This window comes from Typopeltis vanoorti, chromosome 9, assembly GCF_054136105.1.
Source record: "Typopeltis vanoorti isolate ZY-2024b chromosome 9, IOZ_Tvanoo_1.0, whole genome shotgun sequence".
Classification (NCBI taxonomy): domain Eukaryota; kingdom Metazoa; phylum Arthropoda; class Arachnida; order Uropygi; family Thelyphonidae; genus Typopeltis; species Typopeltis vanoorti.
Genome location: NC_143557.1, coordinates 123,399,699 through 123,426,431, shown reverse-complemented (window position 1 = coordinate 123,426,431; position 26,733 = coordinate 123,399,699). Strand labels below are relative to the sequence as shown.

The 26,733-nt window shown below is 37.2% G+C and overlaps 1 protein-coding gene across 1 annotated transcript in view; it reads right to left on the bottom strand.

Moving 5' to 3' along the window:
* The window catches only part of LOC150103497 (uncharacterized), a 159,380-nt gene extending 132,998 nt beyond the window's left edge, over positions 1-26,382 (bottom strand). Inside the window, exons 1-2 of the mRNA XM_090398488.1 lie at positions 26,235-26,382; positions 10,968-11,175 (exon numbers count right to left, since the gene is read on the bottom strand). Coding sequence (XP_090254614.1) covers positions 10,968-11,174 — 207 coding nt within the window. The 5' untranslated portion in view covers position 11,175; positions 26,235-26,382. The remainder of the gene's footprint in view (positions 1-10,967; positions 11,176-26,234) is intronic.
* Positions 26,383-26,733: the final 351 nt, after the last annotated feature.

Here is a 26,733-nt window from a genome sequence, read left to right as displayed (position 1 = left end):
CCACCAGTCCTGATCTCAAAATATCCTCTGAATTAATCCTATAGAAACCCTTTAGCAATTTGAATGTCTCAATCATATCTCTCCTTTTCCACCTATCAACTAATTTCTGCAACCCACATCTCTTCAACCTGTTTTCATATGGTTCATTCCATAGACCTGCTATCATCTTAGTCACTTGCCTCTGGATGCTCTCCACCTCCTCCCCATCAAGAAGGAACCTAGGTGACCAAATCTGGGCACAGTAGTCGTGATGAGGTCTTATCAAGGTTCAGTACAGAGGTACAATAACTTGCTCGTCTCTGCTGGTCAAAGTATTTTTCAACAACCAAGTGAGTTGATGAGCTGATTTAGCTACTTTTGCAATGTGCCCCCTAAACTTCATCTCCCTATCCACCAACACTACAAAGTTCTTGGCCTCATCAATCTCCTGGAGTACAATTCCACCAATGTGGTATACTGCTGCTAATCTTTTCACCCCAAAATGCATAACCTTAAATTTTGTCACATTAAATTGACATCCATTCTCCTTAGCCCAGAACTCCAATCTATCCAAGTCATCCTGCAAGATTTTAACATCTTCTGCATTCACTATTGCCCTACCAACTTTGCATCATCATCGAACAAATGAACTGTTCCTCTTAGATCCTTCCCTATATCGTTAATGAACAAATTAAACAGTAGTGGTCCAAGAACAGAAAGAACCCCTGCAGCACACCACTAGTCAAGGGCCATCTTTTGGATTCTACTCCTGAACAAACTACTCTTTGATATCTCTCCATCAACCACCCACCTATCCATCTCACCAACCCTATATCCATTCCCATATGTTGTAGTTTACGGATTAGAATTCCATGTAGTATCCTGTCATATGCCTTAGCCAGGTCCAGCAGTATCACTGTAAACCCATTACCCTTATCCAGTTCAGCCGTCACCGTGTTATAAAACTTGAGCAAGTTACTGAGGCACGATCTACCCTTCACAAAGACATGCTGTCTCCCGTACAGTATCTCATTTTCATCAATCCATTCCTGTATTTTTCCCCTTGACTACTTTCTCCAAGACCTTGACAACGACTCCTGATATGCTGTTCGGTCGGTAATTTGCAACCGTAGTCTTGGATCCTCCTTTATGCAGTGGAACTATTTTCCCTCTTTCCCCACCTTCGGGACTAAACTAGACCTGAGACTCAGATTAAACAACATGGTCAAGGGCACTGATAATTCTTTAGCCGCTTCACGCAAGACCTGTGCCGTTATACCATCCAATCCCACAGATGTATTCACATTAAGGTTCTGTAATAGACTATTCATCTCCACTTCATTCATCACAATTCCCGTATAAACTAATGGTTCCTTCATTTTTTCAATGTCACCACCTGGATGATATACTTTTGCAAAGTGCTCGCTCAGTAACTCCACTATATCGACCGATTCAGTGACCTCCTTACCATCGTCATTCCTTAAAATCACTTTGCTGTGTACAATTTTTTTTCTTGCTTGCAGCATATTGAAAGAACTGTTTGGGATTCTCTTTAGCTTGCATAGCTAATTTCCTTTCATAATCCGCTTTTGCTTTTTTTACCACACTCGTTACCCAGAAGGGTAGCGAGTGTGGTAAAAAAAGCAAAAGCCTTCTGGCCTGCACTTTATACTGTTCGTGTAAAGGATCCAACAAAATGATCCAATAAATCCTGTCGACCGCGCCATTTTGTTGGATCCTATTTCATCTTAACCTATACTTTTGATCTGTCAATTTGTCACTACAATGTTCTTAAACAAAAAAAATAAGTTGCTAGTTAATTTCTAATCCAAATATAGAGAAAATTTGTATTTATTGACTGTGCCACTCTATATCTAAATTAGTCCAAGAATTGAAGTAAAACCAACTCTCAACTATTTCCCTTTTATGTGTTGTTATCATGTATACAGGCCGAGTTTATTTAACTTATTTAATTCACCCACTTTGGTTCGATTATTTTATGAATGGTGCAGTAAAAGAGATTCAGGCAAAGTACAACTTAGATCAACAAAACAAACATTTAATATAGGCTTACAAATTACACACCTTAGTTTAAATCGCCGAATAAGGTATTACAAACATTTTAGCTCATCTGGTAATACAGTCATATAATTTCAGGCAACGGTTAATCTGTTGTCTGAAATACAGCTTTCACAAAATTCAATTAACTACTTGATAAAGTTCAATGTCATAAAGTTCCTTAGTAACCAATTACATTAATATCTAATAGTTACTTAAGTTTCAAATACAATATAAGGGCAGCAACGCTTCTTCACAAGCATACACTCTTAAATCCACACTCCACAAAAGTTACTGTTAATGTAGGGATATTTTAGGAAGAAACACACATCTCCGCATAGGAGTAACAAAAGTTGGTTAATTCTTACCGGTAATTTTCCTTGTTCATCTACTTATATATGAACGCCTTTTAAAACTGTATTCACTTAAAATAATTAACAGCACTCGTTAAAACAAATCTTCTTAGTAATAACTGAATAATTTAATGGTCGCAATTCACATAGTTAAAGGTTCTTGCATGGAGCAAAACGCTTGTACTAATTTTGACATCACTTGGCCAATTCAGTATTCTACTAATAACTCATGAACTAAGGTAACACACAGTAATTCTTTAACTTGAAGTTTTTATGCACAGTTGCCTATTCTTCCGGCATTTAATTAATCTTTTAGGCACTATATCGCTTAGCACAGCTATCGTTTAAATTTAACCTTGCTGCCTCTAATTATTCTCTTCGTTACTCCGTGCTAAGCTTCAAGTTTCCGTGTGTCCCTGAAAAGTAGGTCCTGAATTTAAATGCCAACTAAAGTATAGCTAGTCATCCAGTTGTCACCTTGTTATCTTCAGTTGCTTTATTTGTTGTTCTACAACTTACTAGCTAACTCGCTCCTCGACTAGTAAACTTTAATTAGCTACTTGAGTGACTCGCTGACTTGCTGTTATCACACTCTGATTCCCCAAATCAATCTCCTCCGATTCCATCCGAATGAATCGTTTTCTCCGTTCTTCGCTTATATATCCCCTCTTCCTGCCGAAATCGTTCTCGTGCTCCACTTCTATCTACCACACTCTGTTCTAAACTCGTGCTAGCTATCTTACATACGACTCCATGACAACCAAAACAAAATATAATAAAACTGAGGCATTGCATAACGTTATACCTCTACATACAGGAACAAATAAGGAATATTTACACTTCAATTAATATGCAGTTAAAATGTTGGATACAAATTCTTACAATATTAACATAGCAATAAATAAAATAAACTTAATATTTTAATACAGAGTCGTTTCACTATTAATACATATCTTTGATTAGATAATTAAATTTTAATAAAACTTAAAGGTAGTTATATGAATATTAATTTATAAATAAGTGATTTACATTAAATAATATTTACAAGTTTTGCTTATGTGATGGAAGATCATGTTGGATTCTGAAGCAAATATTAATTACTCAAATCTCTATATATTCAGAATCCAACACATGTGTCCTCTCCTCCTTTCAATCAATGTTACCATAGTTGAAATCCCCCATAATAATTACCCCCCTTCCACTCATTTCATCAATTTGTTTATGCATACCATCTCCACCATCTATTCCATCACCTGGTCTATAGTAGCACCCAACTGTATATTTTGTTCTGCCAGTCTCAATCTCACACTAAATAGCCCTCAAATGAGCTCTTTTCACTATCCTGCGATACAACTTCAATTCTCCTTGGCTGCAGTTCATCAGCTATGATCAATAACACCCCTCCCCCCATTTTATTCTCTCTGTCCCTCCTAAACACACTATAACCTACACATTCTATCCCACTAACTATATCATCTTCCGTCAGCCATGTTTCACTAATGCCAATATCCTGTGGACAGGAAGAGCCAATCAAGGCCAAAAATTCTTCCTTCTTGTTCCTAATACTCCTGGCATTAGTATGCATGAAATGCAGTGGTCCCTTTGTCCCACCCCTATCTTGATGCGTTATTCTAACTATCCCATTCCGATTTTTTGTCCTTAGTACTGGCTCGGGTACATTATTACACTAAACTGTCTCACTGATGTCCGCATATCCACCCCCCCCCTCCTTGGTAGTTCTAGTTTCCCTGGTTCTGCATATCCACTTTCACTTCATTTAGCAACACTTTTTCCAGTCTCCATACACCAAATCCATTCGAATGCAGGCCATCCATCTTGTATAAATCCTTTTGCCCATCAAACTCATTCCACACCACACCGTCTGCATAACCTGCGCATAATGTCATTTGCGATTATGGTCCTCCTTCTAAACTCCTCTCTGTCATACCGCGGCAATAGACTCACCATTCTAACTCTGTCACTCTTTTCTTTCGCTGCCTTTAATAATAGTTTCAAGTCCTCTCTCATAAAAAATTTATCTCCTTTCAATTCATTCGTACTCGCCACAACACTATTCTTTCACCCTCTGTTTTTGCACTTTAATACTCTCACTTCCATCCTTAAATTTCGCACCCAGTAAGTACGATTTAGTTAAACTCCCATCCATCACATCTTAATAACGAGTCGCCATACAACACTCTTTCCTTCATTTCAGAAACTCTCCCACTCTTACGCTAATTTTTCCTTTCAAACACTTGTTTATTTACGTTAGCCAAATCACTCTGGAAAGAGTTTTGCAGATGCTCTAATTGCCGCTGCGCATTTTGTATCACTGCACGCAACCTAGCGATCTCACTTCCTACAAATAATTCCTCATTTTTTTCATCATTTAAACCATTTTCTCTCTCTGTATAGTTGCTTTCACTCTTTCTTTGATCACAACTCTCATTGCCATCTTGTACAACATTGCAATTCCCTATCAAGCCACTATTTTCACTCACATTCTGGCTTTCTTCAGCCATAACTACCTCACAACCTGACACATACTTCAACTCCTCACTTTGCTTACACTTTCTGCACATTCTCCCACCACTATCACTTTCAATTCAAACTCCAGCCTCATTCGGGAATGCATAGATCCCACACACATCACATTGGACAAACTCCCTCACATTACAGTTTTTGAACAAAGCCGTCGTATTTTTGGATGCCATTATCTTACGTCGCATTGCCGCCATGTGCTATTCTATGAAACATATCGTTAAAATACTAAATTAAATAAAACGGAATTCACACAGACACAACAAGCTACCAAAATTAGACAATATTACATTATGATTTAAACCTATATTCTAATTTTCACTCAAAATTATACTTAGCTTTCGGGAGCTCTCTGAAAACACTACCATTCTGCCTATTCTATTCTAACTATTCTGCCTCCAGTTGGTGAAAGTGATCATGCAGTACTCACTTTGGAAGTAACTAAGTTCATCCAGCAACCGACCCCATTTATGAATCAGTTGCTGGATGGAAAGTATATCGACATGCATGGAAAGCATTTAAACAATACTTACATGATGCGATATCAGAATGTATCCTGAGAGTTCGAAGAATAAATAGAGTAGGAGTCAAATGAATGTGTAATCTTATTAAGCAAGAGATTCATAAGAATAGGGTGATGTGGAAAGAATACCATGTGCATAACGATGATGACCGTTATGAAAAATATAAGCAGCAGGATAGAATAGTCAAAACTGTTGTAAGGAAAGCAAAGTCTGAGTGTGTAAAGAAACAGGCTCTGCATGCCAAAGACAACCCACAAGAATTCTATCAATATGCTGCAAGTAAAAGAAAAAATGAATATGAAAGAATAACTATTTTAAATGCAGATGGCATGAGGGTTACAGATGCAGAAAAGGTTATTCAGCTAATGAGTGCCCATTTTGTTAAAGCCTATCAACCTGGTGTACGCAACATTGAGCTCACTGCTCAATGGATGAAGAAACTCTGATGTATGAGGATGAGGTATTAGAGCTGTTGAGATAACAACTCAAATTGAATAACAATTCTGCAATAGAAACTGATGGGATATCAACACATGTGCTAAAAGAATGTTCAGCTGAACTGGCTATTTAACATGAGTATTAGAACAGGGAAGATTCCATGGGAATGGAAAGAATGTATGGCAATTACATTGCACAATAGTGGTGCAAAGACCGAAATATTCAACTATCCAGCAATTAGTATCTCAGGAGTAGTGGTGAAGATTTTTGGAAAAATTGGTTAAGGCTAGCATTCAGAAATGGATTGACAGTGAATCTCTACTTTGCAATGAGCAATATAGGTTTACTAAGGGAAGGTCATGTTTTAGCAACTTACTCGCATTCTATAACAATGTTACCATTGAACTAGACAAGGTGAATGGATATGCCATGATATTTTTGGATTTTGCTAAGGCTTTTGACAGAATACAGCATAGTAGACTGTTGAATAAATTGGAGAATATAGGTTTGGATTATAAAATGTTACTGTGGATAAGAGTCTGGCTGACTGACATATCAAAAAGTGGTATATGGGCGATGTGAGTCTGCAAGATTTAAGAAAACCAGTGGTGTACCAGAAGGATCAGTGCTTGGCCCACTGTTATTCAATCTGTACATTAACGATATTGGGAAGGATTTGGCAGGCAACATACAGCTATTTGCTGATGATGCAAAGATAGGAAAGGTAATCAGGAATGCAGCTGATATGCAGTACCTGCAGAATAATTTGAACAGGCTGGAATTGTGGGCATGGGAAAATGAATGCCAGTTCAATGTTAGTAAATGTACAGCCATCCACTTCGATGTGATTAGATATCCAATGTCATATTATATTGGTGGATTATGCTAGAAGAAACTGATCGGACTAGGGATCTTGGAGTGTTAGTAGATAGGAAGTTGAAGTTCAAGGGACTCAAGGGGCATGGAATTTTTCAATTTTTCAAAAAAGATTGCATATACAACTCACAAGATAATTGCAATGCTGAAATGACGTTCACATGAAAAGATAAGGATATCATTTTGCCTCTTTACAAGGCCTTGATAAGACCTCACTTGGACTATTGTGCACAGGTCTGGTCTCCTAGTTTCTGTTGCGATTCTGATATAGTGGGGAGAGAGTGCAGTGTTAAAAATGATATCAGGATTGTGGAATACTGATTATGAAGACAGATTGAGAATTTGTAGACTGTAGACACTAGCAGAAGAAAGAGGGGTGATATGATTGAGACTTCCAAACTTCTGAAAGGGTCACAGAATTTCAGTTGATGGAATTTTTCAATTTAGGGAGGGTGGGGAAAAGACAAGAAGGCATCCTTGGAAGCTGAGAATGAATGCCGCTAAGAAGGGGCAAGGGCTAGATTTTTCTCTCATATGGTGGTGCATGATTGGAATGGATTACCATTGGATGTTGTGAGTGCAAGCTGTGTGAATGAATTCAAGAATAAGCTTGATAGCTAGTGCGTGTAGTATGTGGCCTTCCTCGATAAGTCTCTGACTCTTAGGAGGTCTCTCTTAATAATAACAATAATATCTTATTTTCACAATTGGAGGTTTACATGTATCAATCATAATAATATTCCTAGTCAGAATCAGACACCATCGATACTCTTAAGAATATCAAAGATCTTTCATATGACTCCTTTAGAATAATGGTATTTTTATAGGGAGTTATTACAATAATTGATACCCCCCCCCCTCTATGGATTACTTCCTCTTTACTACCACTTTTCAGGGTGTTGCATTTTTGCTTGCCCCCCCCCCATACACAAATGCATTATCTATAAAGTCACAAAAGTGAAACAGCAGAAAAGCCAAAAAAAAAAACCATGTGACGAGTAAAGTGAATGGTATAAATTGGAAGAATATGATGCTTTTCCAAATTAGTGCAAATGGTTCTGGGTGAAATGGCTGTGAGAAGAGAACTGATAGAGTTTGAAAGAGACATTGTGATAGGATGCCATGTTGCAGGCCTATCTGTTTGGCAAATTGCTGATAAATTGGACCATCAAAGGTCATCAACCAGTAATGCCATACTGAGATGGACGTGCATGGAGTCAACTGCAAGTGATACCCATAATGGACGACCACCACATTTACCGAATGTGACCATAGAGTTTTACAAAGGATAACATGTAAAAACCACCATTCATCAACCGGCACATTGAATGCAAAGGTCTAGGCATTGAGTGGAACATGAATCTGCACAAAAACTTCAGAACCAAGATTCGTAACATAGATTTCCATTGTGGGACTGCAATCTATAAGCAAACATTACCCAAATCAGCATGCAGTTCATCTTCAGTGGTGTAAAGAGCATGTACAGTGGGACATGGAAGCTTGGAATGCTATGTTATGAAGCGACGAATCACGCTCTCTACCAAGCAGATGGATGGGTGTGAGTGTAGTAAATGTCCAGTGAACGTCTCTTACCAGAATGTGTAACCCCAACTATGAAATTCAGAGGTGGTGGACGTGATGGTCCCGTTTCCTATTTTTCCTGGTTTGGCCTCAGACCCATTTGTGGTGCCACGAACATCGAACTCTGAGAGATATCTGAACATTTGGAACAATGCAATGCTCTACTTTGTGGCATTTCTATGGAACTGACCATTGTCTCTTTCAGCAAGACAATGCACCGAGTCATAAGGCTGCTGCTTTAACTGCAAGGTTTGTGGATATGAACGTCACCACACTTGCCTACATAGCCTATAGAGCCCTAATCTCAAACCTATTCAACATCTGTGAGATGGAATAGAGTGTCCGGTGAGGTCACAGAACGCCCACCCTGCAACAGTCAAAGACCTCATTACATGGCTACAGAAAAAATATTCCAAAATTTCCATTGATTGCTATCAAACACTTGTGGAAAGTATGCCACATAAGATTGTTGCAGTTATTGCAGTAAAAGAAGGATCTACATCTTATTAAGGTGGACCTCATGGCTGTTGGTTCCCCACACTATGGGTGTCCACTGATTTCCTTCCAAGCAATGTATTTACAAACCACAATGATGACAGCTTGCCATCATGTCCATGAACAGAGTAAAGAAGATCAGTCACAGTTAACGATTGTGGCAGCGGCTATTTCAGGAAAATCAGAAGCATACAAACTGTTCAAAATTAGGAAGAGATAAGCAGAATACATGCCATGATTTAATAATTGTTTTTAAGTTTCAAAAATGTTAATAGAGGTATGGCATGGCTTAAAACTAACAGCCAATGTTTTTATGGGACAATTACTATTTCTCACAGTAAAAAGACCAACTAGTTTTACCATCTAAGAAAACACTGTTTTCAGTATGTATTAGTCCTGAACTGTTTTCATTTCATAAAACTCCATGCACTATGGAAGGCAGCAAGATAATGAGTGATCTGATGTCTGGTAACTTACTGTATCACCCTACATGTAAAATTTGAAAATACTAATGACATTCCATTTTTAGTAAAAAAAAAAAAAAGAGAAGCAATAATTTACCTGCTTTATATCAACATAACAGCAAAAAGTTTAATGACACTAAGAAAAATCGACATAAAGTGAGTTTTATATTGGCCGAAGGATTTTAATTGATACTAAATAAGAAATACCAATACGTTTTGCCAACTTAGCTGTTTGGCTTCTTCAGGGTGAATAAAAGAAATACAAAACAACTTAAACACTTAAACTGTTCATGAAAGAATGAACCAAATACAATTGTATTTTTTTATAAATACAGAAGAAAGCGTACATCAAATGCATGAAGCGTGTATGATGTCAACTGCTGTTATGCAGGAACATTCTGTAATTAGCAGCGAATTTTAACTCCGGCATGCTTAATGATCTTATGAGGGTCTTCCAAATATCAGCTAGAATTAATCCTTGGTTTCTATTGAGATTGCGTTTAGACACAATCTCAATAGAAACCAAGGATTAATTCTTTTATGTATTGGGAACAGAAGGAAATCTTCCTCTAAATAGTGCATGGAGCTTTTGTCCCATTCGAAGGTATGGTTTGTCCTTGAGAAATGAAGAGCTAACCCAGAATTATCTTCTTTGTTATTGTTTACACCTCCTACGTGTTCTTTTTTTTCTAATTTCCAAACTTCTTGAGGTCTAACCAATCTAATTTAATCCACATGAACAGGGGATATTATAGACACCAGCATATTTGAAGAAGGCATGACTGTTTTTCGGAGATCTTAAAAAATGGCAGATAGTCTTTAAAGGTTTAAAAGTCACTAGTATTTCATGTGGCTTGAGGAGTGTAGCAATCTTTTTAGAAATTGTCCGATCATATAAGGAATGGCGATGGTGGATTTATAATGTATTTCCTCAGATCGTTGTTGTGGGGGATCGTAGAAAAGTATATAACAGAGAAGACAATTCTGGGTTAGCCTTTCATTTCTCGAAGACAAACCATGCCATCAAATGGGACAAAAGCTCCATGCCCTATTTAGACGAGGATTTCTGTTCCCGATACATAAAAGAAGCCATAACAGTCATCTGTTCTAAACACAATCTCAATAGAAACCAAGGATTAATTCTAGCTGATATTTGGAAGATCCTCATTAGATCATTAAGCACACCAGAGTTAAATTTTGCTGCTAATTACAGAATGTTCCTGCATAACAACAGTTGACATCATACATGCTCCATGCGTTTGATGTATGCGTTCTTCTGTATTTGTAAAAAAATACAATTGTATTCAGTTCATTCTTTCATGAACAGTTTAAGTTGTTTTGTATCTCCTTTATTTATCCTGAAGAAGCCAAACAGCTAAGTTAGCAAAACATGTCGGTATTTCTTACTTAGTACCAACTAAAATCCTTTGGCCAATAGAAAACCCAGTTTATGTTAATTTTTCTTATGTTCAGATGGTCAAAAATAGCATAAAATCATTATTTAATGACACTGTTGATAAGTTAGTATAACCGTTTCTCAACAGACTGTTCTTTCTAAAAAAAATAAAAAGTTACAGCAAGAATTTATTCAAAGTTGTTTAAGTAACAGCTAATGTCAATGAATTACAAAATACACACCTTACATTACTCCTACTTACCAACGCTCTTGGTGTAAGTGAGATATCAGTATCATTTGGTTTCCATACAGATCTCCGCTTTGAAGACCTTAAAGATTTGTTTCGACTCAAAATTTTCTGCCGTTGGGAGATTTCATGAGGATTCAAATTAGGTTTTTGGAATTTGGAATTTTTTTCAGATGCTAAGTCACGAAACAGACTGCGATATGAGGTCTCAGTGATATCCATGCTATAAAAACAGTGAAATTTATGAATGATGACAATGAAAATAATTACATAAAACAATAAGGAAAGGAAAATAATTACAATATGAGACTTCAAACAAATAGCTAATATTAAATTTAAGTGATTTGTAAGCTTCACACATCTTGGTATACATCATTTGAAGTTTCTTGCATTATCCAGAGGGTAATGTACAAAGCAGAATATTTAACTCAGTGAGAGTAAATACTGAAGTACTAAAGCATAATGAAAAGAAACTTTGTATGCTTGCCATATATTGTAATCCTTAGGGAATAACACAGAAATGTTGAATGCATATTATAAGTTATGTTGTTTACCGCAGTGTTTCTATGTCAAACACTCATTGCATGCAATCATTGCATTAACAACTGTTTTTGTCACTTGACTCACTTTGAATCTCAGTAACGGGTATGTAGGTTAGTTGTTTTTTTTTGGAATAACTATCACTAGGTAACAGGAATAATAGGCAAAGAGTAAGAAAGCAGGGAAGGAGAGCTGAAAAGGTCTAATAAACCACCAATTAATTTCCCTCATTTCAGAAAAGTTTTATTATGTATCTTTAACTACTCTCCAAGGGAAAACTGTGACATTAATAATTGAAGGAATTGGTGAGTAGAATACATTGCCTGAGTGTGTTATGAATGTAGACACATTAAATCAGTTTAAGGCACAATTAAATTAGCACCGTGCACGATAGTGAATGCCTCCCACAATGAGTCTGATTCCATGGAGGTCAGACTCATCGGGCTCAGACAATAGAAATGTATTTCTATTTTCTGAGCAAATATTCTTTATGCCTACTTCAAAAAACGTTGAAAGGTGCATTAAGGAAACTAGAAGACATATGCAAGTATATTAGTTAAGTGAGGCATTTTAACTTTGTATTTTAAGGAATTCGAGAGATAAGGCAAAGCAAATGAATGAACAAAACAATAAAAATAAGTGCCACAAAGGAAGTTCTCATATGATCATGTGAAACTACAGAATTTTCAGTTGAATTATTATTATTATTATTACGGGTATCTCCATGGACTCAGTAGATCATCGCGGGAGACCCAAACTAACAAAACAATATCTATCATATCTGTACTTGAATTCATTTACAGACGAAGAACTCACAACTGAGTCAAGCAATGTATTCCACTCATTCACCACCCTCCAGGTGAAAAACCTCATATGCATGCCCTTGTTAACCACACTTTTCCTTAATTTCCAGGGATGACCTCTTCTTCTTCCATCACTATCACACAGCTGAAAAATTACCTCTGCATCAATCTTATAAAAACCTTTTAGTAATTTAAATGTTTCTATCATATTCCCTCTTCTCTGACTATCAACCAACCTCTGCAATCCACAAGCTCTCAATGTAAGGAGCATTTTTTACATCACTCACCAACTTAGTCACTCCTCTGAACCCTTTCCACGGCCTCCTCTTCTCCAAGCAATCCAGGTGACCAGACCTAAGCACAGTAATCCAAATGTGCAAGTATCAGCACTTTATAAAGGGGAATAATAGCCTCTTTATCTCTGGATGTTGGTGTGTTCCTCAATAACCAAGTAATCCTATGTGCAATCTTGGACACCTTAGCAATGTGTCCCCTGAACTTCATCTCCCTATCTACCAACACACCCTAAGTCCCTAGCCTCATCAATCTCTTGGAGTACCGTTCCATCAATGTAGTACACAGCTAGTAATCTTTTAATCCCAAAATTTGCTATTTGGATTTGCTAATGGGAGGTCATGTTTTAGTAATCCTTCTTCTTCTTTGAGTGCCATCTCCTATCGGAGGTCGGCGACCACCTTGGCAAATTTTGAGCGATTCTCAGCTATTCTGAGCAGTCTCTCAGAGTTCATACCAGTCCACTGTCTGATATCTGCCAGCCAAGATTTTCTTCGTCTTCCTTGTCCTCTTCTTCCATTTATCTTCCCTTTTATAATCAATTGAAGTATCTTATATTTTTCATTACGAAGTAGGTGACCAAGATATGCAGTTTTCCTTCTTTTTATGGTATCTAAAAGTTCACGTGATTTCCTCATTTGTTTCAGTACTTCCTGATTGAACGTTTTTGCTGTCCATGGGATTTTTAACATTCGTCTGTATAACCACATCTCAAAGGCTTCAAGTCTTTTTATTGATGTTGTCTTCAAGGTCCAAGTTTCTGCACCGTACAGCAGGACAGACCATATATAGCATTTAACCATGCGTACTCTAAGCTCTAAGTTTAAACTGCGGTTACACAGTGTTGATTTCATCAAGAGAAAATTTTTTCTTGCCATTTCAATTCTAACTTTTATTTCCATTTCTGGATTGCAATCTTCATTTAACCAGCATCTGAGATATTTAAACTTTGCCACTCTTTCTATTTGTTTCCTATTTAAAGAAAGTGCTAAATTAAGAATTGGTTTCTTACTTATGACCATGAATTTAGTTTTGGTGATATTTATTTTTAATCCCATTTTTTCACTCTCTGCATTTATTAGCTCCAAAAGATTTTGAAGATCCTGAATATTGTCAGCCAGAAGAGCTGTATCATCGGCATATCAGATGTTACTGATGATTTCACCATTTATGCTAATCCCTTCCTTTTTTCCTTCCAAGACTTTTTGAAATATGGCTTCTGAGTAGATGTTAAAAAGAAGAGGTGACAGCACACATCCTTGCCTTACTCCTCGTTTGATGTTAATGGAGTCTGTAATAATGTCATCAACTTGAACAGATGCCTTTTGGTTCCAATATAAGTTTTCAATGATCCTGATGTCTTTACCATCTAATCCAATTCTTTTTAATAGTACAATCATTTTAGCATGTTGGACTTTGTCAAATGCTTTCTCGAAGTCGATGAAGCAAATGAATATTACCTTGTTTTGGTCAATACATTTTTGAAATAAGATCTGAGAATAGAAAAGGGCCTCTCTTGTTCCCAAACCGTTTCTAAAGCCGAATTGGGTATCACTGATGGTGTCTTCACATTTTCTGTATATTATTTTTTGAATTATTTTCAGAAACATTTTGAGAACGTGACTCATTAGGCTGATCATTCTATAGTCATTACAAGTCTTCGCATTTACTTTTTTAGGTAGCATGATGAAGGTCGACTGTAACCAGTCTTGAGGGATTATGCCTGTATCGTAGATCTTATTAAATAGCTTTACTAAAATGTTAATGTTGTCACCTTCTAATAACTTTACTATTTCTGCCGGTATTCTATCTGGTCCTAGGGCTTTGCCATTTTTAGCTGAGTTCAATGCACATTCTACCTCTGATTTTAGAATGCATGGACCTTCCATATGTTCATAAGTATTTTCTGGGTTCTGTCTGTCATCAGTAAAGAGTTCTTCTATATATTTCACCCATTCTTGTATTTTGTCATCCTTTTTGGATATAATTTCTCCCTTTTTGTTTCGAAGGATACAGAATTGTTTTTTTTATATATACCTGAGGTCTCTTTCATCTTTTTGTGTAGATTAAAATTGTCATGTTTTTCCTGTAGAATTTCTATTTCTTTACATTTTTCATTCATCCAGATTTCTTTTACTTTTTTGATCTTGTGTTTAATAATTTTCTGAACCTCTGTATATTTTGTTGGATTATGATTTTTATATGATCTGCGTTGATCCATGAGAGAAAGAATTTCATCAGTCATCCAATCTTTCTTTTTAACTGCTCTATTAGGACATAAGGTATTGGTACATTTCTCTATGAAGACAGATTTCAATTTGTCCCACGATTCATCAACCCTCATGATGTCATCATTCTTGATAAGTGCTAGCTCTTGATTCAGATCTTGACTCAATTTGCTTCTTATTTCTGTGTTTTTTAATTTTCCCAAATCAAACCTTTTTTGTTGATGTTTCTTAAGCATAGCTTTCAGTCTAAGTTGTAACTCTGCCACCTACTGGTGGCAGAGTTACAACTTAGACTGAAATCAGAAGCAATATCTGCACTAGGATAGGTTTTTGTACTCTTTATAGAACTTCGAAATCGTTGATTAATTAGTAAGTAATCAATTTGGTTTCTGACTATATTCCCATTATTATCCTGTGGTGATCGCCAAGTATACAATCTTCGAGTTGGTAGCTTAAACCATGTGTTTGTGATTATTAGCTCCTCTTCCTGGCAGAATTGAAAAAGACAGTCACCTCTCTCATTTCTTGTGCCCAGTCCATGTTTGCCAACTACATCTCCACTTCTACCTTTCCCAACTTTAGCATTGAAATCACCCACGACTATGTTAATATCATGCTTTTTTGTATTTTTCATTAGTTCTTTTAATTGATCATAAAATTCTTCAATCTCGGTATCACTCTTGTCAGCAGTAGGGGCATAGACTTGTATAAGATTAACATCTAGTGGTTGTCCTTTCAGTTTTAATAACATCATCCGATCTGAGTAAGGGATGAAGCTCAACAGTGACTTATTGATCTCTGTGTTTATTATTATTCCAACTCCGTTTTGATGGTTGTTTTCACAACTTCCAGAGTGATACATTGTCATGTCATTGACTTGAGTTTTGCCTGATCCTGACCACCTAACTTCACTCATTCCTAAAATTCCAATTTCAAGTCTTTTTCATTTCTTGGATAGCATTTCTTAGCTTACCTGCTTCATACAAGTAATCCTAATTAGTAATCCTTACTTATTACAATAAAGTGACTGCTTCCTTGGACAGAGTAGAAGGATACACAGTGATATACTTGGATATCACAAAGGTTTTTGATAAAGTACCTCACGATAAATTGATAGTCAAACTGGAGCAAATGGGCTTGGATATTAGATTGCTGCATTGGATTGGAGATTGGCTGTCTGATAGGTATCAATAAGTTGTGTATGGGGGAGCGATGTCAAGGAAAAGGAAAGTCACTAGCGGAGTGCCTCAGAGATCTGTTTTAGGGCCATTACTGTTTGACTTGCATGTTAATGATATAGGTGAAGATTTGGATGGAGATATTCAGTTGTTTGTAGATGATGCAAAGTTGGGACAAACCATGAAGAGTAGTGAGGATGTTGTGACCATGCAAGAAGACTTGAATAAATTGAGTGATTGGGCATGGAAATGGGGATGCGAGTTCAATGTTGCAAAATTCAAGGTTTTAAAATTTGGAAAACAAAGATGGGATGCAGAATTCATGCTTGATGAGGATACATTGTTGGAGGTGGAAGAAATAAGAGATCTGAGGGTGATAGTGGATAAGGAAAGGACACATAGCCAAAATTGTGAACCCAACACAAAGGCTTCTGTGAATGATGCGGAGGACACTAACGTGTAGAAGTAAGGAGATTCTTGTTCCATTGTATAAGGCTTTGATTAGGCTACACATGGACTATTGTGCCCAGATTTGGTCATCACCTGGTTTTCAGAAGGATGAAGAGATGTTGGAAAGGGTCCAAAGGCGACTGACTAAGGTAGTTTCTGACCTCTGGAATGTCGATGATGAGGAAAGATTGAGGAGATGCAATTTGCAGAGTCTGGTGGACAGGAGGAAGAGGAGAGATATGATAGAGACATACAAGTTCGTAAGGGGTTGTTATAGGATCAATGCTGGAGAAGTTCTACAGAAAATTGTGGGAGATCGGGGGAGAACCAGAGGTCATCCCTGAAAACGGTATAAAGAAGGTGTGAGTAGGGGAGTGAGAGGCAGGTTCTTTTCGTGCAGAGTTGTAAATGATTGGAATGCCTTGAATGACAGTGTGGTGTCTGCAGGGAGTCTGAATGTGTTCAAAGCACGGTATGATGAGCTGTGTGTGTGTGTGATAAAAGGACCTCCCAGATGAGACTTTGACTCCATGAGGTCTTGGGTAATAATAATAATAAAATGCATAACTTTAATCTTTTCCACATTGAACTGCTGACATCCATTTCCTTTTGCCCATTTTACTAGCTTATTTAAATCATCCTGCAAACTCTCAACATCAGCTTGATTTTTTATTGTGCTATCCAACTTTGCATCATCAGCAAACAACTGAATATCTCCCTTTAAGCCATTTCCTATATCCTTTATGGGCAAATTAAACAACAATATCCCAAGCACAGAGTCCTGAGACACACCACTGATCACCTGCCTCATTCTGGACTCTGCTCCTCCATACATCACCTTCTGGTATCTCTCCCAGAGCCATTCTCCTATCCATATCACCAGTTTAGTATCCATCCCCATCTGCTCCAATTTGCGCAACAGTATTCCATAGGGTATCCTGTCAAAAGCCTTAGCAAAATCCAGAAATCCACTGTGTAGCCATTTCCTTTGTCCAACTCAGATGTCATTCTATTATAAAAAGCAAATATATTGCTAAGGCAGAATCGACCTTTAACACAACCATGTTGGTCCTATAGAGTATCATATCCTGATCCACCCATTCTTGAATTTTGTCTTTAACCAACTTTTCCAATACTTTTACCACCACTGCAGAGATGGTATTTGGTCTGTAATTAACTACCACAGTTTTAGAGCCACCTTTATGCAAAAGAACTACTTTGCCTTCCTTCCACTCCCTAGGGACTATACCAGAATTCAAACTTAAGTTAAATAACCAAGTAAGAGGCATTGACAATTTCTTTGCACATTATGCAGCACCCGAGCAGATGTTCCATCTAAACCTACAGCAGTGTTCGCATTTAAATTTTGCAATATACTAAGTACCTCTGATTTCTTAACTTCCATTCTCACATTAGTTATTACTACATATACAGAGATATTCTCACTTGGGTGATAAACTTTTGAAAAGTGATCACTCAGTAACTCTACTATTACATCTGAATTGGTCGCCTCGATACCATCAGCACCCACTAAGGTTATCCTTCTGAAGTCATTCTTAATTTTAATTGCCATATAGCGGAAGAACTCTTTGCGATTGCCCTTGATCTCCTTCGCTAAGGTCTTCTCATAATCTGATTTAGCTTTTCTTACTATGCTGGTAACCTTCCTAGCTTGAGCCTTGTACTGCTCATAGGTGTACCGATCACCTTTCTCCTTGTAAATTCTCTAACATTTTCTTTCTTTGCAGATCAAGCTTGATACTACTACTCATCCATCTAACACCTACCTTGTTTGTCTTCCTGACCATGGGGACACAATCTGATATTGCCTTTCTCAGATACCTGCTGATTTTATCCCATGCACTGCTAACATGGGACTGCTGCAAGCTCACTCCGAAGCTTGTTATAATTGCCTAACCTGTAGTTCCATATATACCCCTTCTTAAGAAAGAAATCCATAAATTTTGCAACCTCCCAAGACAATATCACATGATTGCTCTGGCCAATTGGAGGTAACGAGGACACCTTATTTATGCATATATCCTCTGAACCAATGACCAGATCCAACACTCTCACACCATGTGTACCTTCAGCTATGTGCTGTTTCAAGTAATTATCTCGTAGAAGATGTATGAATTCCATTTCCTTTTTGCCATGTGGTATTTCCTTCTTCCAAATGATATCACCATAATTAAAATCCCCCATAATAATCACTAACCCTGCACTCATTGCACTAATTTGCTGATGCATAAATTAAATATCACCCCCTGGCCTATAGCAGCAACAAAATGTATATTTGATTGTGTTGGTCACTATTTCACACCAGATCGCCTCAAATGTACTATCATTCACGTGTCTATCATCTTGATATACTACTTTCTTTGGCTACAACTCATCAGCTGTCATCAACAGTACTCCTCCCCTCCGTTCTATCTTCTCTATCCTCCCTGAAAATACTGTACCCATCACATTCAATTATCAGTGACCACATCTTCTGCTGACATCCAAGTTTCAGTAATGCCTACAACTTTTGGTGAGAATACTGTGTTCAGTTTGTTTTGTAAAGTGTTTAATGTTATCTCTCAGTATTGAATTTAACCATGAGAGTCAGATTATATATATATATATATATATATATATATATATATATATATTATTGAGCTCAGAGTAATTCTTAGAATGGCCATATAATTATCTGTATGTATTAAGAAGTTAGAATTAATTTAGTAATTTTATGAAGAACAGCAGATCTCCTCAGAGAGATATAGTGAAGTACTGAGAATTTGTATTTGTTTGTATACATGTTTACAGTAAATATTTTAATTTTTAATATACCAGAGTTTCATTCTTTGAATATATACATTTTGATCCTTGAAATCAATGCACCATCACAATACAAATCCAAATAAATTTAGTTTAATCCTTTATCCAAGTGTGAGCAAACAAAGTTTGCTGCTGAAAGTATCTTCAGGACTGGGGTAAGGTGGTACAACACCAGAAAACTTCTTGCAAAGGTGGAGCAAGATACCAACACTCCTATCTCAGTATCTCCCATAATGCAAAACACATCTCCTTGCAGATATGTCTAATGTTATGCATTAAGGGAAGGGCCACAACCCAGACTAGTTTCGGCCTTTACTGAGGTCTCTTCAGTGGGAGCCAAGCCCAAGTGAAGATACCAGGCAGAAGCATTAACAGGTCATCTCTACCTATTGTAGTTGCCAATTGGTGAAAAATAAACTTTCAACATCTTTCTCTAAATCCAAAGTAATTTATTAAAAAAAGGGTGGCACACCAATTGGCAACTCCAATAGGTAGAGATGACCTGCTAATGCTTCTGCCTGGTATCTCCACTTGGGCCTGGCTCCCACTGAAGAGACCGCAATAAAGGTCGAAACTAGTCTGGGTTGTGGCCCTTCCCTTAATGCATAATATTAGACATATCCGCAAGGAGATGTGTTTTGCATTATGGGAGATACTGAGATAGGAGTGTTGGTAACTTGCTCCACCTTTGCAAGGAGTGCCCTGGTGTTGTACCACCTTACCCAGGTCCTGAAGATACTTTCAGGCACAAACTTTGTTTGCTCACACTTGGTTAAAGGATTAAACTAAATTTATTATACTCTAGCCAAGTGAAAAATAAACTTTCAACAGTGATACAATTCTGAAACATTATAAACAACTAAAATATATATAATTATACTGTGATTTATACTCCACAACTGACTATAAATGTATAGGTTGGATAAAGATGGGGAATAACATAGTTGAACAAATCGGGCTTATTATTTCAAAATATAACATGTTGTGTATCAACCACTCTTATCCATACATAATCCAGAAATGCTGCTGTACCAAGAACACACATAGAGCTTCTTCAAGCTACTTGGGAACTCCAATAAGCAGGAGTGGTGGTCTCACAATGGGTGATGAAATTCATCGCCCTCCTAATGACAATTACAAACCACTGATGCCCAAGGCTGGATCTGAGCATGCACCGAGTTGGTTGGAGGTCTGATACAATAACTGCACAACCAACCAAACTGATAAATCCATCTCTCTGCACCCCTCCCCCACTTTTTTCCCTCAAGTTTATGTAACAGGGTTCTATGTGGTAACATATGAATTTCTTCTGCATGCTCCAGTGGTATCATCATAAAGCTATTTCTTTTATTCAAATGAAATGTCACGTCACTTTATTATAAAAAGTGAGTAAATTACTAAAGAAAGACCTACCATTCACCAAACCATGTTGTCCCACAGTATCATATTCATATGCATCCATTCCTGAATTCTGGCTTGTATCAACTTCTCCAATACTATAAAAATCTCTTCTGAGATACCAATTGGTCTATAATTTATTCGTGTCTTGGCACCTCCTTTATGTATCAACTATTTGTCCTGGACAGATGAATTGCCAACTCCTTTGCACATTCTTGCAATACACAGGCTGATATCCCATCTAATCTCATGGCTGTTACAATTTTCTATCATATTAATATTCAACAATATCCTAAGTTAGCAGTTCATCCAATTCATTTAATTCTCAGTCACTATCACATCTGACATAGCGATATCTTCACCAAAAGGAACAGTCCACAAAGTGATTACTCAACTCAAATGATGGAAGTTTTTTTCTCCCCTCTTGGCTAGACTATAATAAATTTAGTTTAATCCTTTATCCAAGTGTAAGCAAACAAAGTTTGCACCTGAAGTATCTTCAGGACTGAGGCAACTCGTGGTAAAGGTGGACCAAGCTCTCATCACTCCTTGTCTCAGCATCTCCCATAATGTAAATCACATCTCCTTGCAGAGATGTATAGTGCTATGCATTAAGGAAAGGGCCACTAACCAGACCGGTTTCGCCCTTTATTGAATGTTCAAGTACAGGTCAAACTCCAAAAAACTCAGTGTTGTTCCCCTCAGTAACAGGCTCACCCTGCCACTGAGAAGAACTCTCAGAACCAGTTGGCTCTACACCATGGCAGGCTCACCCCACCACCGAGCAGAGCCGCTCATTTGCTAATATCTTGTCCGACAGGTAAAAGCAACAGCTGTGTCTCAGTTAACTTCACAGGCTACAGCATTGCCATTCATTACTCCCCCCTACCCAGGACCTGGGGGTGACAGCAACAGCCGAGCCACAGTTTAAGTTACATTTGGATAAAGGATTAAAATAAATTTATTATAGTCTAACCAAGTGGGAAAAAAATCTTCAACATCTTTCTCAAATCCAGAGTAATTTAATAATAAGGTGGTACACATTTTGGCATTTCATATAGGTAAATATGACTTCTCCATTGCTTCTGCTTTAGTATCACCACTTCTGGGTCTGAGTCCCACTGATGAGACCTCAATAAAAGTCGAAACCATTCATCACCCAAGCTTCCGGTTGGAAGCTTGGGTGATGAATGGCAATGCTGTAGCCCATGAAGTTTTAACTGAGGCTCGTCTGTTGCTGTCACCCAGGTCCTGGGTGGGGGAATAATGAATGGCAATGCTGTAGCATGTGAAGTTAACTGAGGCACGGCTGTTGCTGTTACTCCTCAGACAAGATATTAGCAAATGAGCGGCTCTGCTCGGTGGTGGGGTGAGCCTGCCACGGTGTAGAACCAACTGGTTCTGGGAGTTCTTCTCAGTGGCAGGGTGAGCCTGTTACTGAGGGGAACAATGCTGAGTTTTTGGAGTTTGACCTGTACTTGAACATTCAATAAAGGTCTAAACTAGTTTGGGTAGTGGCCCTTCCCTTAATGCAGCAGTGGGACTCAGACTCAGAACTATACATATCCACAAGGAGATGTGCTTTGCATTATGGGAGATACTGAGACAAAGAGTGATGAGCGCTTGGTCCATCTTTACCACAAGTTGACTCAGTCCTGAAGATACTTCAGGCACAAACTTTGTTTGCTTACACTTGGATAAAAGATTAAACTAAATTTATTATCAACTCAAATGAGTTATCTGCTTCCATCAGGTTGAGAGGAAATTGGCCTGATTTCCTCTCAATCTGATGTTGCCTTCCTTACAATATGGGTCACCCTTCTTGCTCATGAGCTTGCATACTGCTGACAAACTGTTTTTATTTTATTTTATTTTTATTTATTTATTTTTTTAAGTAGCTCTTATTTAGTGATACTACTCTCATTCATTTAACTGCTTAGTTTATCCTCCTGAACATCATTATATATAATCTGATACTGTTTCCTGAAACATCCATTGATCATTCTCCCAGGCACTGCTAATATTTTTCCCTTCCATAAATTACTATAAAGATAATACTACAAAGGAAATAACATAAAATTGCTTAACTGTTCACATCAACTTCTATAAGAACATAAAAAATTTTATAATTAAGCTGGATTGGATAATATTGGATTCAAATCATCATCATAAGAAAAAGAAACACTTGTCACCAAAGTGGTCCAACAATCAGAAAGCTACTGGAAACAATTCAAGACTGTAATGCTAAAAAAAAGAAAAGGATATACAGGTAGCTTATATTAATGGGCTGAAGGTGGTCTTAAAATAGCTCCAATATTTTAGATGAACTGATGCAGGAGTGCTTCACTGTTGAAGTTCAGTCTAAAATAAAGCAGCACGAAACTATGTAATACTTTGGCTATAGGGGATGGAAATTACTAAATTACTTTGCTATGATCCTGTGTAATGTTACTGTACAAGCAACAGAGGGATTGGACTGCTGAATGATTATATGAGCAGTTTCTGTGTTAGTTTTTCTATAAATCAAAAGAATGATAGGAAACCATTTGAAAGACACTGCGAATGTGTTCAGGAAGGAAAGAGTTTTGATTTTAAGTGAAATGTAGCATATTTTGGGATAACTAAATGAAATAATAATGTATTTCGATAACAGGAGCAATAAGCAAAGACAACTGTAAAACAAAGATAAGGGAATGTGGCAGGAAGTTGACATCTTCCTCGACATACTTGTTTAATATGAGTATTACACTGACAAGTTCCAAAGGAATGGAAAGAAGACAAGACCGTACTGCTTCATAAGAGAAGTGAAAGAACTCAAGCTACAAATTATAGGTCAATCTGAGTGTCAAGCATTGTTTGGTATTGGAGAGGTTAATGAGAATCAGAATTCAGAATCGAGTTGTTGACAGCAATTTTCTTTGATGGATGGCACAGATTCCTAACGGAAGGTAATCTTCTTTTTTATGTTGAGCCCATACACGAGAGGTTGGTAGCTCAACCTATAGTACATTTAGTACCATGTATGAGTTACTTATTACTAATTATTCATCTTATGCTGCCTCCAAAGTGTCTTCTTTGAAGGCAGCACAAGATACTTAATCCCCTCCATCCATTTTACACCTATCTTATTAATCTTTTGACCTTCGGAATACATCCATATATTAATCTGTTTATTTATTACAATAAGTTGACAGGTGCACTGGGCAACAGAGAGAGATGGATATACAGTAGTATATTTAAATTTCACAAAAGCCTTTGATAGATTGTCACATGATAAGCTTATAGTTAAACTAGAACAGATGGGGTGGGTTAACAAATTAGTGCACCGGATTGGAAACTGGATATTCGAGAGATATAAGATATGCTAATTTCTCTTCATATCACACTTTTGTTGTCCTTACTGAGTCACTCTGCTGCTTTGCTCTTTATACTCTTCATGCAACTGATTATTATTATTCTTCATCTTATGCTGCCTCCAAAGTGCCTTCTTTGGAGGCAGCACAAGTATCTTGTGCTGCCTCCATCCATTTTACACCTACCTTACTAGTCTTTTGACCTTTGGAATACATCCATATGATAATGCTGTTATGTATTTCTTTGTTCAGTTCCCAAGCAGCATTTATTTCCTTACCACTCAACTCCTCATTCCATGCAATAGCTCCAAGCTGTCTCCTAAGCTTGTCATAATCACTAGCCTTGTACCTCCATATATATCCTTTCTTCAGAGAAGTCTGCATATGGCTATCCATAAATCAGGTGATCACTTCATGATCACTCTCACCAACTGGAGAGAAGTGCAAAACCCGACTCATAATTACATCCTCTGATGAAATGATGAGATCTAAAACTCTCAATCCTCATGTGCCCTCCTTTACATGCTTTCTGGGATAGCTGTTTTTCAAGAAATTCATTTTCCTTATTCCCAAATGCTATCTCTTCATTTCAATTTATACTGCCATAATTAATATCTCCCATAAAAATTACCCTTCTTTGTTCACCAACCCAAGTTGTTCATACATTCCCTGGTCTATAGCAACATCCAACTAAATATGTCTTCCTGTCAACCTCACTGCCTCAAAACCATTGCCACTATTTCCCTCTTATGTCTACCTTATGTGGACATAATTCCCCTGTTATCAGCAGCACTTCCTCTCCACTTTTTTGTCCTTTCTATCCTAGCAAAAAAACATTGTACCCTTCTATTTCTAATTCCATTAGGATATCATCTTCATTCAACCATGTTTCACCTTATTTCAATGTGGGGGGGGGGGGTATAAACTCAAATGGGAGGAGGAATAAACTCAATCTGTGAAACCATTTCATCTCCATTATTTCTGATACTCCTGGCACTTGTAAATAAACAGCAGTTCACTTTTTTGATCTACAACCAGCCTTATGAAAGCCACTTGTTGGCAGTGATTTCTCCACCACAGCTGCCCAATCACCTTTATCACTGCTTATCACATATGAGTATTCCCATGGAGTCAGAAGACTCAAGGCAGGAGACCCACACCAACCCTCATACACATGCCACCTATCATGCCTCTCCTTAAACTCATTCACTCTCAAGGCACTCAACCAATCCTGTAATCTTTTTGTTAAAAAATAATTCTTAAATACCTTCTGAATACCTTGGAGACCAAGCCTTCAGATCCTAATGGCATCCTTCCAACTGTGCTTAAAACATGTGCACTAGAAGTAGCATCTTTTTAATCTTTCCTATTCATCTACATCCATTTGCTGGTAATCATACACGCAAAAAAAAAAAAGCCAGCTTTAAATGCATCTTCACATCCCAGATAATTCAAGGTCTGATCTTTCCAAGCAGAGTGTACTCTCATTAATGATTGAGCTAGGAATCTCCTATATACTTCCCATATAAGTAATATTTCATATCATAAATTCGATTTAAAATAACATTTGCTTATAAAATTTTATTGAAGAAACGCGCCCCTAAAAGAGTATTTATCCTCTAAATCTTTATTATTCTGTTTTACATGAATACCATTCACAAAAAGTTGGAAACCTACAGTCACTAATCCTGTAAATGAGCTCATGTTAAATAATTCATGAAGCATGCGTAAACCGCATTTGAAACTGTTACTTCAAACCTAATAAGCAGAGCGATATTCTCAGAGTGGGGATGAAATTCACCACAAAAATACATGCCACCACAGTGAGATTCAGAAATCTCATCACCTGTGGGTTGGAGATCGGGGAGGTTAACCGCAAGACCAACCAGGTTGGCAGGTTACATTTATGGGAACAGATGGGGGGGGGGGGGGGACATATATCACTACAATTAGAATTAGGGGAAAACTTCAATTAGAGTATCCTGGCTATTACACTGGTTCATGTTTGAACAATTAAATATTACAGAGATGTAGTTTGCTTTTTTTCATCATTTTTTTTTTTCACCGGAGAGTGCAGAACGAATTGCTGTGCTCGTCAACTCTAAATAGTTTCACTTCATCAAGTGGAGTTCACAAATATCTTTAAGTTTTTATTTCGTGCCTTAATGTATAATAATTCGTTTTCTCTAAAGGTAAAGAAATAAGAATTTCTTACTTTTATGAGAACTGCCGAAACAGGCAACACTACTTTCCTCAACACTCATCCAAATCCCGTTAACATAAATTCAAACTTCCCACCACACGAGAGCGCTTGAAGACTGTTACACAACCTACCGCTCAAGTGAACCTACATTCTCAGCGTAACCGAAAAGCGCATCAGGGACTATCAGCAATTTTGTGCTCAAATAGAAGGGGTAGTGATCTTACTTTTAAGCAATATTTTTAATTAAAAAACACACATATTATTCATCACTTTGTGTGCGTTAATTTGTACTTATACATAACTACATGGCTAAAACAAAATTATCCCGAATGCCTTTTCATTCCACAAAAGAGCGCCGGAGAAACTATTATAAATAACAATTCATGAAAAAAAAAAAAAAATTTTTTTAATGGCTGTTTCCAAAGTAAGTATACTTTTAAATTAATAAAAGCTAAAACCATAAAATATATGGTAAACGCTATTACTGAATTAATATACAACAGAATGCCTT